Source organism: Aptenodytes patagonicus, chromosome 1 (genome assembly GCF_965638725.1).
Source record: "Aptenodytes patagonicus chromosome 1, bAptPat1.pri.cur, whole genome shotgun sequence".
In the NCBI taxonomy this organism is placed as follows: domain Eukaryota; kingdom Metazoa; phylum Chordata; class Aves; order Sphenisciformes; family Spheniscidae; genus Aptenodytes; species Aptenodytes patagonicus.
This window is the reverse complement of record NC_134949.1, coordinates 108,268,264-108,282,224: the sequence shown is the minus strand read 5'-3', so window position 1 is coordinate 108,282,224 and position 13,961 is coordinate 108,268,264. Positions and strand designations below refer to the sequence as shown.

Sequence of the window (13,961 nt, the reverse complement as noted above, 5' to 3'; positions counted from 1 at the left end):
AGAAAGAATTATTAGGAAGAAAGAATTTAAGGACAGGGCACTAAGAATCAAGTGAAAATACTCCTCTCCTCTTCCTCACCTGTTGGGATTCTAGGGTTCAGGCTCAACAAAGTACACATGCCCTATCAGACCCAGTAGAAGTTTACCCTCTTTAAACAGATTTGTTTAATCCAAAAAGAGTATTATTTCCCTGTACTCATACTTAATACAATGGATCATTACTAAGCTAATTATCATTAGTACATTACACGGTTGATATCTAAAGGCACACAGTCACATCAGGAAGGATTTTTACAAGCTCATAAATATTGGTTTCAGAAGCAATTTTAGCTCCCAAGCAAGGCTGGTACTCACAACTACTTTATCCTTCTACGGTTATTTTAGTCTTACCTCCAGCAAGTGTCTGGTTAGCCTATACAAGAACAGGTGATAAAATCAGGATAGCTGGAAACAAGCATAGAGTCTTCCTTTCATCAGGAAAAGAAGTTTGTAAGATCAGTTTCCACTGGAACAAGAAAGCTGGGCCTTTCTAACTGCCTTACAAATCAGTTTGGCCAATAGGGCAAGGGATCCTGCTAGCAGGTGAAACACTTCATCATTTCAAAGCCAGCTGAAGCCTGTTTGAGTGAGAGAGATGGGCAGGATCTGCCTCTGCCACTGGCACAACTTTGTGTTTACTTAATGCACAAAGGCTGTTATTGCTGTCTGCAGCAATTTAAATGCCCTTCGTTCAATCAGTTGCTCATTTTGCTTTCTGAGTACTGTTGCTGTTTCTAAATTAAAGACACATTTTGCTAAGGAACCCCCATGGAAAAAAGCAAGCAAACACCCCCCCACTACATTCAGAAAACTTGTATTCAAAAGCAGTACGTAAACTCTAATCAGCAAGTTTTCTCACTGCCAGTGCTTAAAGTAATATAAAACAAACCAGGACCAAAAATCAAGAGCTGTAAACTTCTAACAGTTCAGTCTAAATTTGGGATCCCAAAGAGTAGGCTCACAATGCCTTTCCCAAAGGCATTCCCAGCCACATTTCTCCAGCAACTGGTGTTTCATATTATTTTCCAGGTTGACTCAAACGCAGAGGAGTGCTGTTTTCCAAACCTGGAAGGACAGACTAATGCTATCGAACAACAGCAATTTTATTACTCTTCTGTAAATAGACATAAATGGGTGGTTATGGGCTTAATAACATATACACATGCTCCTGCAAAACTGAGGAGCACCAACAATATTCCCTTTCCTTTGAGTGGTCACTAGACAAATTCAATGTTTACTTTTGTGATAAGGCTGCACAGACGTTTTCCCCCATGCCTTCTAAACAAGATCAGTAGGATGATATATGTGCTTTTACAGACAAGGAAGTACTTACATTCTGGTCACCTTAACATGCCATATCTGGGAGGGAAGGAAAAAAGATTTGTAGAAGTGACTAATTCCTGAAAAAATAATAATGTTCATGTATCCAAGATAACAGACACGCTGTCTTAGGTGAACAGCAGCTTCCTTTGTTTACAGGGCTATTGTTCAGCAATCAAAGGCTAACATTTTAATGGGTCAACTGGAATACCATACTTGCATTTTAATAGCAGTTATAGATTAATTTACTGTGTTAAGATCTATAATGAAGATAAAGCACAAGACATCATTTTCACCAATCTTAAACTCAAGACAATGTAATGCAATACACAGAATTGAAGCTTCAAGTCTTTCAAAAGTTTTCCAACAACAGCTGTATATTGAAAACATAATAATAAAAGACAACGCTTCCAACTGCAGCAAGAGCAACTTCCATGGAATAAGAAATATTAGTGATAAGCTAACAGATTGAGCTTAGCCCTTCAAGAAGGGCACTGAGTTGCCAGTTCCACAAAAGTAGCCTTAAAAACATCTGGACTGTAAGAATTTCTTTGAAAGTAGTTACATGTCACTGCTGAACCCATTCTATAATTGTTGAAATACAGATTTCTCTTCAGTTCAGTTGGCTGCAAGCTTGTTTTCATTCACCAAAGTAAATTCACTACTCAGAGAAAAGGGCTCCAAGTCTTCCATGCTTCCTTTTGAAGTTTTGTGTCAGGTATGTGGCCATATGGAGGTGCCTGCACCACAGGGCAGGGGGACTGTGCCTGCTCTGTGAGGCAAGAGCTCGGTAGACTCACATGGGGATAACAGCAATGTCCGAGCTGAAAGTACAGTGTGTAGCTATGCCAGTATGCCCACAGCACCTGGGGGTATCACCCGAGATTAGATCTTCCCTGCACTAAATGCATACAAGAGATAATTCATGCTACTAAGAGAAAGCAATACAAATATGTAAAGTAGGGTAGCAGGGAAGTACTCCTGTAGTTATTTTACAGAGAATGAACTGAAGCACTTTAATGAATTTGCTCAAAAATTGGCAAGGAAAGCCTACAGCAGAGGGGCAGAATCATAGAATCATAGAAACACAGAAACGTTTAGGTTGGAAAAGACCTTTAAGATCAAGTCCAACCATTAACCTAACACTGCCAAGTCCACCACTAAACCATGTCCCTAAGCGCCACACCTACACGTCTTTTAAATACCTCCAGGGGTGGGGACTCAACCACTTCCCTGGGCAGCCTCTTCCAGTGCTTGACAGCCATTTCGGTGAAGAAATTTTTCCTAACACCCAATCTAAACCTCCCCTGGCGCAACTTGAGGCCATTTCCTCTCGTCCTATCGCTTGGTACTTGGGAGAAGAGACCGACACCCACCTCGCTACAACCTCCTTTCAGGTAGTTGTAGAGCGCGATAAGGTCTCCCCTGAGACTCCTTTCCTCCAGGCTAAACAACCCCAGTTCCCTCAGCCGCTCCTCATAAGACTTGTTCTCCAGACTCTTCACCAGCTTTGTTGCCCTTCTCTGGACACGCTCCAGCACCTCAATGTCCTTCTCGTAGTGAGGGGCCCAAAACTGAACGCAGTATTCGAGGTGCGGCCTCACTGGTGCCAAGTACAGGGGGATGATCACTTCCCTGCTCCTGCTGGCCACACTATTTCTGATACAAGTCAGGATGCTATCAGCCTTCTTGGCCGCCTGGGCACACTGCCGGCTCATATTCAGCCGGCTGTTGACCAACACCCCCACCAGGTCCTTTTCTGCCAGGCAGCTTTCAAGCCACTCTTCTCCCCACAGAGAAGCCAGCTCTCCTGCATCCTAATACAGTGCACTGTTTACAGGATCATCCTTCGTACTCCTAAAAGTGATTCAGTTGCTTGCTGAGAACAGAAGCCAGTGATGGCCACTGATTGAACTGAGTTCAACTTAGCAAGAGAAAATCCAGAATTAGTTCATCCTGGAAGTGATCAAAAGAGAGAGAAGCGGCAGTCCTTAAATGTTGCCAGTGTTTCAACTCCACATATTTATAAAACAATCTTTTTAGCTAATGATCACCCAATAACCTTGTGCAAATTCCTGCCACAGTTAAGCAGAGGATCCCCATCCCACTTGAACAGGAAAGCCACCAAACTTTGGCAGTCCCAAGCAGCACAGCCCGCTGAATGGCTCTGTAACCTCAAAGGGAGCCGCCACCTTGGAGGGCAGATCTTGTCACCATACTGCTGTCTCCCTTGGAAGGAGCCACACTCTTTGGTCTGCACAGCAGCCCGCAGGGACCACCCTGGACACCTGCTGCCGGGGCCGTGAGGGCAACAGCAGAGCGTCTTAACTCCACATAGGAACAGGAGGGCGGTGTGTCCAGATGGGTACCATTAAAGAACAGGTTATGATGCCCCACGAACAGGAGACCCCAGCACAATTATCTATCTAACAGTAGTACAATAAAAACTCTGTGCGGTAGTCTTCAATACTGCTGTGTTTCCATGCTAGCAGCCTGAATGAAATCTGAGTGTACCAGCTGATAATCTTAAAACCACACAGAGAAGCATAATCAGTGCACATGGCAAGTAAGCACATCTGTGTCACTGTGCTTCTTATAAAGAGCCTCCAAATCACTGCAGCACTAAGGAAACTTACTTATTCCTACACACCAGTTGTGCGAACCCACCCATACTATTTTCCTTACTCCACGGTCTCAAACCGAATAATCTTTCAAAAGCTATTAATCAGCTTTCATTATCCCTAAATTGCTTTTTGCTTGCTTGCAATTAAGGACTAATATCCAAAGAGTTAGAAATTTATAAGGTAATTAACCATAATGGGTAACTGTTCTAAAAATGATCAACTGCTGGATATCAACAGAAGTCTTAGTTTTTCCAAATAAACTTTTTTTTTTCCATGTATTTATACAAGCTCAAAAATGAAGATTTATTTAGCAGAGGTTGAACATTCACCAGAAAATACTATATGTGCCTATTCCTTCTCTGGAAGGCAGCTAGCTATAGACAAAAAATATCTGCAAACTAGCAATTACTGTGGATTCAGAAGGTTTTAAGGTGACACTGACATGATGAAAGATCTATTTTTATGCATGTGAAGTATATTTCAAGTTCAGAGAGAGGAACACAGAGAGAAAGAGAGCACATGCATGCTGTAATCAGCTCTTGTACAGGACAAGATTCTGCTCAGCGTTTGTAAGTATCACCACGTAAAATACATTTCCTTTCCTTGTTCCACCATACAATTAAATGTTGGTGAAGCCATGCTAAAAACCTTTTTGAGTAGGTCAATAGTATATTAAGCATTGCCCAGATTAGAATATCAAATCAAATTAGTGAGCTGGGTCCAAGGTTATATATAGTATATGAGATTCTTTTTAAGCCACTCCAGCATAATACCAAAAAGCTTTAGTTATGTTAATGAGACCCATTTTTCCTAAGAAAAATTATTCACTTATTTTACGTATTTCCCTACGTGTGGCATCCAATGCAACACAAGCGCAACCCACTCACTACACTCCAAAAGTTATCAGAGAAAACCCCACTTCACCTGGTAGATCTTGCACACACATGAAATTGCATGTCAAAACTTGCAAGAGGATGAAATCTGATCCTCTTAACTGTGAGTTACAAGCTCTAGTCTAAAAAGCTGGAAACTCATACTTCAGCTGCAGTTCATAGAGTGCTCAGAAACTCTTCTTGATAAGAAAGTAGGGTGCACGTCCTCAGAACATAACCGAGAATTTATTTCATCAGTATTTCCCTGCTTTTTGCTTCCTGCAGAGCCATAAGAGGAGTTATACTGTTTCTGTAGAGAGAGTCATTAGCAGAACAACTAGCATCCAAGTTTTCTGCAGTTTTCTTCGGCGGCAGCGACCACAGAATAGCAGAACCTGAGGAAAAGTAATGATGTTCTCAAGACTCTAATCTATGTATAATATCTCAGTTAGACAACAAGTCAACCATTTGAAACTTTAAAATATATTCAGCTGTTTCATTTTAGAGCTGCGTAAGAGGAAGCTCTAAAATGAAACTTTCAACACGCAACTGTTTCTTCTCCTGTTTGTACAGCAATGTTTCACATTTGTTTTCTTTTGAAAACTATGCCCCAGTTTAGAAAGCCCATGCTTATCTATAAACAAGGACTCACATACTGATGGGGAAAAAGGAGTTTATATAGAGAAAAGAAGCATTATGCCTGCTTCCTGTGGATTAAAGTTTTCAACAGTCATTACATTGCTTAGTGGAGTAGACAGTGCTAGCCTAAGAGCAGTATTAGTACTTACTTTAGGATGAGACTGTCCATGTTTAACCAGTTTCAAGACTCCACTACAATCCATTCAGAGTACGCATTTAGCAGGAGGGCTGACTCTGCACCGCAGGGGCCGCACTGATGCAGCTGCCCTGTTCGAGGAACAAGACTGGTTCCCCCGTGCAGCAATGTGCAGCACCCCACAGGGCAGGGTCATCTCGGGCACCACGGCACGCTCCTCTCCCCTGCCATGCAAACACGCCCTTCCCAACAGCATGACCAAGGAGAAAGAGAAGGCCCCTATTCTGGAGGCAGAGCATCCCACATAGTGCTAGCCAGGAAAATCTGTCTGGAGACAGAATCATTTCTAATGATAAGTCTGAAGTTCTTGTAAGTTTGGGGCCCATAGCCTTTTAAAATGATAAAAACCAAGACTTCCTGGAGGCTGAGGATGCACTTTCTGAATGTTTTTACTTTTCCAACAGGTAACTGCTACTAGTAAAGATCACCTTTAAAAGGGAACATGGATTTAATAAACTCAACTGAACAAAACGGTACATCAGAAGAACTATTCAAATGGGTGACATCCAAGATTCTCATTTCCATTACCCTATCTGCGCTTGCACTAATGACAACGGCCATCAATTCTCTCGTGATGACTGCAATAATTGTGACGAGAAAGCTCCACCACCCCGCCAACTATTTAATCTGCTCTCTTGCAGTGACAGATTTCCTTGTGGCAGTCCTAGTGATGCCCTTCAGCATTGTCTACATTGTAAAGGAGACCTGGATCATGGGGCAAGTGGTATGTGACATTTGGCTGAGCGTGGACATTACGTGCTGCACATGTTCCATCTTGCATCTCTCTGCCATTGCTTTGGACCGGTACAGAGCAATCACGGATGCTGTGGAATATGCAAGGAAAAGGACACCTAAGCATGCTGGCATCATGATTGCAGTGGTATGGATCATATCCATTTTTATCTCCATGCCGCCTTTGTTTTGGCGGCACCAGACGACCAGCAGAGATGACGAATGCATCATCAAACATGACCACATTGTTTTCACCATTTACTCTACATTTGGCGCCTTCTATATCCCACTGGCCTTGATTCTGATCCTTTATTACAAGATATATAAGGCAGCAAAGACATTTCACAGAAGAAGTGTCAGCCGGATTGTAAGGGAGGAGGTAAATGGACAAGTCCTTTTGGATGCAGGTGAAAGAAGCACCAAATTGGCTTCAATGCCCAGCACAGCGGAGAAGACATCAGATCCCCTGGTGGACTGCGATAAAATCAATATCACCCTACGAAGCCCCAGGTCTGAATCTAAGCACGAGAAGTCCTGGAAAAAACAGAGAATTTCTAGCACGAGGGAGCGAAAGGCAGCAACTACGCTGGGTCTGATCTTGGGGGCATTTGTGATCTGCTGGCTCCCTTTTTTTGTAAAAGAAGTAGTTGTTAATACCTGTGAAAGATGTCACATCTCAGAAGACATGTCTAATTTCCTAGCATGGCTGGGATATATAAATTCCCTTATTAACCCTCTAATCTACACAATCTTTAATGAAGATTTCAAGAAAGCCTTCCAGAAGCTTGTGCGGTGTAGGCAATATCTTTAAGAGCTTTTGTTCATACAAGGAGAACATACTCATTGCTTTTTTAACCTGTATAGATTTATATAACTGAGATGACATTCATTGTATTTGAGGAAAAGCACCAAGACTCTGCATTTACATTATGACTTTTTTGTATCAGTAGTACTGGGAGCATAAATTGCCCAAATTTTAAAGAGATGGATCATCTGGGATCAGCTTTGCTCTGGAAAAAGAGGTAGCATATTGTGGCTCTGATCCAGTCGGGATTTGCACAGCTGCCTAGCTTGAAGCATAAGGTATTACCTTAAATATTAAGGAAGCACATACTTGAAGTAGACAAAGAAACAAAATTTAAAAAAAGTAACCCTCAGTCATCAATAAAGTTTTAAGTAAAACAACACACAGGTTTTAAACCCTAATCGCAAATAAGAAGATAGAAAATACACCTTGGAATTAAGACATTATTTTATTAGTTTGGCACAGGCCTGCAGCAGAGCCAAGCCATCCCCAGAGAAGGGTAGTAGCTTTAAACATATGTAGCATCATCCTATGTTGATTAGCAGAGTGCAGCTGCAGCCCTGCCTTCTCCCATAGATGAAGGACTTCCCTGTGTTATGCCCTTGCAGCACCCCAGCAGCAGGCAAGGTGCTCTCATGGGTTACCAGTTTCACAGCAAGCCAGTGTTGTGAGCCCTCTGCCATTGCACACCCACAACAGATGTGGGCATAGCCCCAAGGGACACAGCCAGTTGGGGCACCTCCGGTGAGCTGGGTACACATAGTGCCTCATGCCCTGAGACATCATTTCAGCAGGGACCAGGGAGAGTTAAGCTCATAAAGAGCAGCTGGTCCTCCTTATGGAGATGTTAGAAGGGAGAGAAGCATGAGACGCTCCTTTCTTCATGCCCTCATCCCTACCTTACACACCTGGCCAGGCACGGCCCCTGTGACTTTCAGCACCAAACCCAGCCACACAGTTTGTGCCAGGGCCCCCGGAGCATTGCTGTTGGTGGGTGGTTTAGTGAGGTTTGGTTGAGGGCCACCTAATGAAGAACTCGGGCTGGCAGCTCTGGCTCAGCATGTTCAGCCCTCCAATCGCCAAGCCTTTTCTCGACTGCCTTAAGCGCTAGGGCTGTGCACCCCCTGTCCAAGCATGTGAGAAAGCAGAGACCAACCACAGTTCTGGCAGCCTGGGTCTCTGGAAAAGGCCATGCAACATCTTCTCCAGTAAGAGCAGGGGGAACGACCTCAGTATGCAGTGCACACCTGGAAGGGGATCCCGTGGGATGCTCACTGGCTGGCACATCTAAACCGCTCCTTCCCCCAGAGCATCTAGTCCATGTCCCCAGTCCCAGCAGAGCTAAAAGGACCTTGTAGGCACTCCAGCCAGGCCTGGCCAGCTGGGTCAGTCAGAGATAACCACAATGAACAAATCCCTTTATAGGCTGCCTTCTAAGGCCTCAAAGATGGCACCTTGGCCAATCTTGAGTTACATGCTCTAGATGCCAAGCCACAGCGCTAATGAGTGCAAGAACAGCCCTTGCCCCAAAACCAGCAGTGCAAGTTTGCCAGCAGCTAAAGGTACTAACAGAGCAGCGGGCATTTACCCCTGAGTGCAGATGAGTCGCTAAGAGCCACACCTGAACCCGGGGAATGGGTTGTGCACTTTTCAGGGCAAACAGATTCAGGCTGTGTCACTAAGACCCCGGCTTTGCGTTCATTGCCAGCCATTCAGTGCTGTCTAGCCGGAATAGGGACTTGAGGCTCCTTACAGGAACTAAAAACCCCGCTGTCAGCAGCAGCAGTCTCCTGCAAAGGTGCTCTGGTTTGGCACGTGGGCCAGCAGCTTAGGGACATCACGAAGAAGCTGAGATATGAGGCCACTATGCACACCCTTAGTTTGGGAAAGGTATCACCGGTCTTTACAGCTGTTCTTCCAAGAGGCTTTCAGTGGTTTGCATCAGACAAGAAAACCCAGAAAGAAGCCATCACTGTCGTTTCTCTCTGCCCCTCTCCCTCCCCTGTATTACAAACTCTGGAGTTTAATAATTTTTGTATTTTGCCCACTAGCTACCAGCTGACACAACAGCTGTCAGAGGTGTTTCTTGCAAGATGACAAGGTTTGAAACCTGAGATATTGAAGTAATTTTTTTCTGTCACTTGCAACTTACTGTATTCTGCTTTCACATCAAGGTCCAAATGAGATGATATTCAGAAGTACTAGAAACAGTGCATTTGCTTTACTGTTGATTTTAACCCAGCCAGGAATCTGATGGAAAGCTCACTTGTCATGCCGTGTAGCTCTAGCACAGCAGTAGCACAGCTAAATTTTGAAGATACTAGGATGCGACAGAATGGAATTTGGCTCATGCTCAGTGCAAACTAGCGCACTTCACTACCATTGCAGTCAGAGCACAGCCTCTGCAGCCCCCGTGACCTCGGCAATGGCTGTATTATGCTGAAAGAAAAAAAACTGCTTTAAACATCAGCTGTGCTCTACTGTCTCCAGAAAGAGCCGTGGAATTCAGCTTTCTAAAAGGATTAGCAGAAGGCAGCAAAGAAAACCCACACTGAAACATTTAAGATTGAAGACCTCTGTTTCCCACATTTCCTGAGTACTGAGTCATAACGTTGTATACGTAGGGGCAGGACTTCCTCTGCCCCTGCTTCTCCCTTTATGACTGCTGGAGGGTAGAGTATACTGTTTATCCACTTACATGTAAGAAGTTTGACAATACCTTGTGAAATCAAATTGGAAGAAAAAATAGGGGCTGCTTTTGAGGAGAAAAGATACTTAAAATACTCATATTTAAATTATAATGGATAAAGCTCAAAGAATGGAACGATATGTAGATAAACAGAAAATAGCTGTCATTTATGCAATGTTAACAGTATTATACTCTGAATCTAATTAAGCTGCTAAACATTTCTCAAGATGCAGAGTGGTTTCTTTTGTATTGTTTTCACTGAGCTGTATCTGCTCACCCTTCAACACTCCAGGGGTGGAAGATGCAACTACAAGAAATCTAAGCAAACGAGCGGGTAGTTATCCTATTAAAAGCACTTGCGGCTTGTGGACCATCATTTCTTGGTGTCTGACTGCAACTCATCACTCGTTCTCCAACAGAATCCACTGTGCCGAACAATTTATCACACAACCCCACACAGTATCATTTCATCTTTAGCATTTATCCATGCATATGATGTGTTAAGAAAAAACTTGAGTTCCTCTTTCAAAATGCATAAAGGTTAAGATTTCTGTGGGATGCTGCTTTCCACTCCCCGTGAAGTACACAGGCATCCACCAGAGCTTAGCACTGGATTCAAGGAGCAAGAGGGAGCAAGATTTTATGCACTGGAGCTAAGATTTTTTGCAAGTAGCTCTGTGCCCTGTGGGAGTTCAGTCTCGGCAAATAGAAAAAATTACGTCCGGTTTGCTATCTCTATCAGAAGACTCTGTGTGTGTATTGCAGGGAAAGGGTTTACATCTCCTCTAGGGTTTGCACAAAGCTTCCTGGATCCCTATCCCTGCTGCAGCTGCCCTCCCTCTTGCTGTTTGCTGCCCACCCATCCGCCCATCAGTTTAGATTTCTTCTAACACCCAGAGAACTGGATTTGGAGCAGCTGACCCGCTCCCACTTCAGCTTTCACAGAGAATGATTCCTGAAGCAGCTGTGCACACTATATCCAGTTCAGGTGGATGGTTTTTGCTAACAGCAAGCAGTTAAATACACTTCATTATCCTGTACTCATTTCTTTGCCTTTCCTCCCTGCCAGATGCTTTATTGGTGTCCTTTCCTCTTGAGGATAGCATATCCCTACAAAGGGCTTGGGGATACAAGTATACTTCTGTTTTAGTGATGCAGTCACACTTGTTAACGCATGACTGTACCACCCAGAAACACCCACTTCATCCAAATGTGCTTTTGGCAGTCACTGTCTTCAGCTGGTGCCTAATTGTTCTTGGTGCTAGGGAGTTACACGGAAATAACTATGTGCCAATTTTCTCCAGTAGTTACAAACTCAGCACATTATTTCTAGGCAAGTACACATTACTCTTTGGCCTTTGCATTTCAGATTCCCTTGCAGAAGGGAAACAGAAAATCACTGCTGTAGCCATTGGAAGGAAGGGCTTTTCTGAACTCTACACACCAAAGAGCAAATGCTGCAAGAAAAGCATGAGGAAACCCTTGTAATACCCCGTAAGGATTAAGCATAAACCTAACAGTGTGTCTCATCTAAAAACAAGAGCTGCACCAGAGCATGGGCAGCTGTTCTCAGACGGAGAGCCAATGGGTCAGCAGTCTACTGGTCACGGCAGGCACTCACAAGGACTCCAACACCCGAGCAGTAAATGGCATCTGCTGGTGGCTCTCGTATTCCTCCTCCAAAAAGTGCTGCTGCACTACAAGGACAGTACTACCAATAGCAGAACTGCTAAAAATTACCAGCAAGATGTTGATATCTCCTCCCCTGCAAAATCCAGAAACTAATTAAACAGATTTTTTTTTCCCAGGATTTTTCATTTGTCATTTGGGGAGCCTGGGTCAAATTTTCCTATTTTAATCCTCAATCGGGAAGGCTAAACCTCTACAAGAAACATAAACATTTCTTTGATCTAGTGTTTCTAATTTAGTAACTCAAGAAATGAAAGCCTTGATGATACCGAGCTTTGCTAAGAAGAAAGATTACAGAGAACAGAACAAACAGAAGTCATCAGCATTGGCGTGAATGGTCAAGGTTATCAACCGAATTCCAAACAGCCTTTCTGGTGTCAAATCCCTCACTCATAACAGACACCAATGACTGAAAGCAACCTTATATCCTCAGGGACTTACTAAAGTATGAGTTTCCTAAATTCCAGTTTTTTACTTCATGTTCAAATGAGTTACTTTTTAAGTAAGAACTGTGCAACTCAGGAGAATTTCAGAGGGAAGTATTTTTAGGCAAGGAAGAAGTACTGTGTTTCATTAGTCAAACTACATTAGTACAATTATGTATTAAAAATCTTGGTTGAGGCACAGTAAAGTCAAAGAAGATGCTTATTGAATGCTGTTACTTTTTATCGACTAGTAGCTCAAATCAATTGTATCCAGTCTTTAAGGCATATGTTTATTTAAACTATAGTTTTGAAGGTTTACATTCAAGATGGGCAGCACTAACAAAATTAGCCTCCCTTTCCACTTTAAAGCAAGATAGTTCCTATACATGCATGATACTTTCTCTCACTAAATTAAACCTTTTCCCGTTCTTCCCGTACACTCATTGATTTGAAACTCGGAGCAGTGTTTTATGGTTTGGGTTTAAAGACGAAAAACATGTTTAACGCCACAAAAAGCACTAACTGCTAAGATAATGCTAGAAGAGCGATTAATCCTCTTGCTCTCTGTTTAGATCATGACTGGTAGTAGACATTTAATGCAATAGCTAGCTCTCTGCTGGCAGCACTCCAAGATGCAAAAGCTGTGGCTAATTTGTATGACAGCAAGCGTCTGCTAAGCAACTCACTTTTGGCTAAGCCTGGTTTCCCATATTTCATAGTACAAAGCTGCATAAAATAGTCCACAGCCATGAAATAAGAAATCAGCCAGTTTGCATACCAGTCGTTTCTAGTCTGGCAGTCGCTAGAAGATAGTTGCTCCACAAACACAGACCACTAACCAGCAGGAGCAAAGCTGTGTCTTTATCCACAGCAAAAATAGTCAAAATCTTTCACATCCATCTATTATTTTGGAGATAGCTAGGAGACAGCCTGAACTGACTCATGACCAGGTGGGCTCAACACAGGCCAGCACTGCTCCCCAACCAGATGCAAAAAGCGATCTCTTCAAGGAGAATGCCATCAGCAGCAAGCTTAGTCAGTACTAACTAGTAACAAAACAAAGAGCAATCCAGCATCTGGCCCATCTTCCCCGGCAAGGGGAGTTCAACCAGATGTTAACCGTCCCTTAATCAGTTCCTGCAGCTTATTGTCTATCCTAACTGAGCTGGGCTCTTTCAGTCCTTCTGGCATGTTTAGCAAGACAGCGTTGAACTACCTCATCAGCTCTGTGCTGGTCAGTACAGGGTTTGCATGCCCTATCATCATAAAGTTCAGCTCTGAAGATTGAGGTCAACATTCAGCTTGGGTAAATGCAAAAATATTGGAATTTAAGATGATAAAAATGCAAGTTAAGGGTTTTCAGGTTGTGGATTTTTATTCCACATCCACTTTGACAACAAGTAAACTGCAGTCATTTTGAACCCAAAACAGGTTTCCAAGCAAGATATGTCTATAACAGGTAAGCATGACCTTAATAAAGGTTATGACACACATAAATATAAGTTATATTACCATTGGACTGTTTCTAACCTCACTCATTGATGGTCTTTTGCATTTTGACAAGTATTTCTCCCATCTTGTTTTCAAAGTGTGGAAGAAATATGAATTAACTAATTACCTGAGGCAGATAGGAGGTCTTATCTCCCTTTTACAGGTAGAAAACCAGAAGCCGAGGGAAGTCGGCACCCAGCACCTCAACCTGGGTGAGGTCCTGGGGTGCCATTCTGTATACAAAACAAGAGAAGGGTGTTTTCAAAGCTAGTGCAAGAATCACAGAATCACAAAATGGTTGAGGTTGGAAGGGACCTCTGGAGGTCATCTCATCCAACACCCCCCCTGCTCAAGCAGGGCCACCTACAGCAGGCTGCCCAGGACCAAGTCCAAATGGCTTTTTAATATCTCCAAGAACAGAGACTCCACCACCCCTCTGC

At 43.2% G+C, this 13,961-nt stretch overlaps 1 protein-coding gene across 2 annotated transcripts in view; it reads left to right on the top strand.

Annotated features, from left to right (window-relative positions):
• The window catches only part of HTR1F (5-hydroxytryptamine receptor 1F), a 116,067-nt gene extending 105,689 nt beyond the window's left edge, over window positions 1-10,378 (top strand). For both annotated transcript variants that reach the window (XM_076351791.1, XM_076351782.1), the window contains exon 5: window positions 6,095-10,378. In XM_076351791.1, coding sequence (XP_076207906.1) covers window positions 6,133-7,233 — 1,101 coding nt within the window. In that variant the 5' untranslated portion in view covers window positions 6,095-6,132 and the 3' untranslated portion in view covers window positions 7,234-10,378. The remainder of the gene's footprint in view (window positions 1-6,094) is intronic.
• Window positions 10,379-13,961: the final 3,583 nt, after the last annotated feature.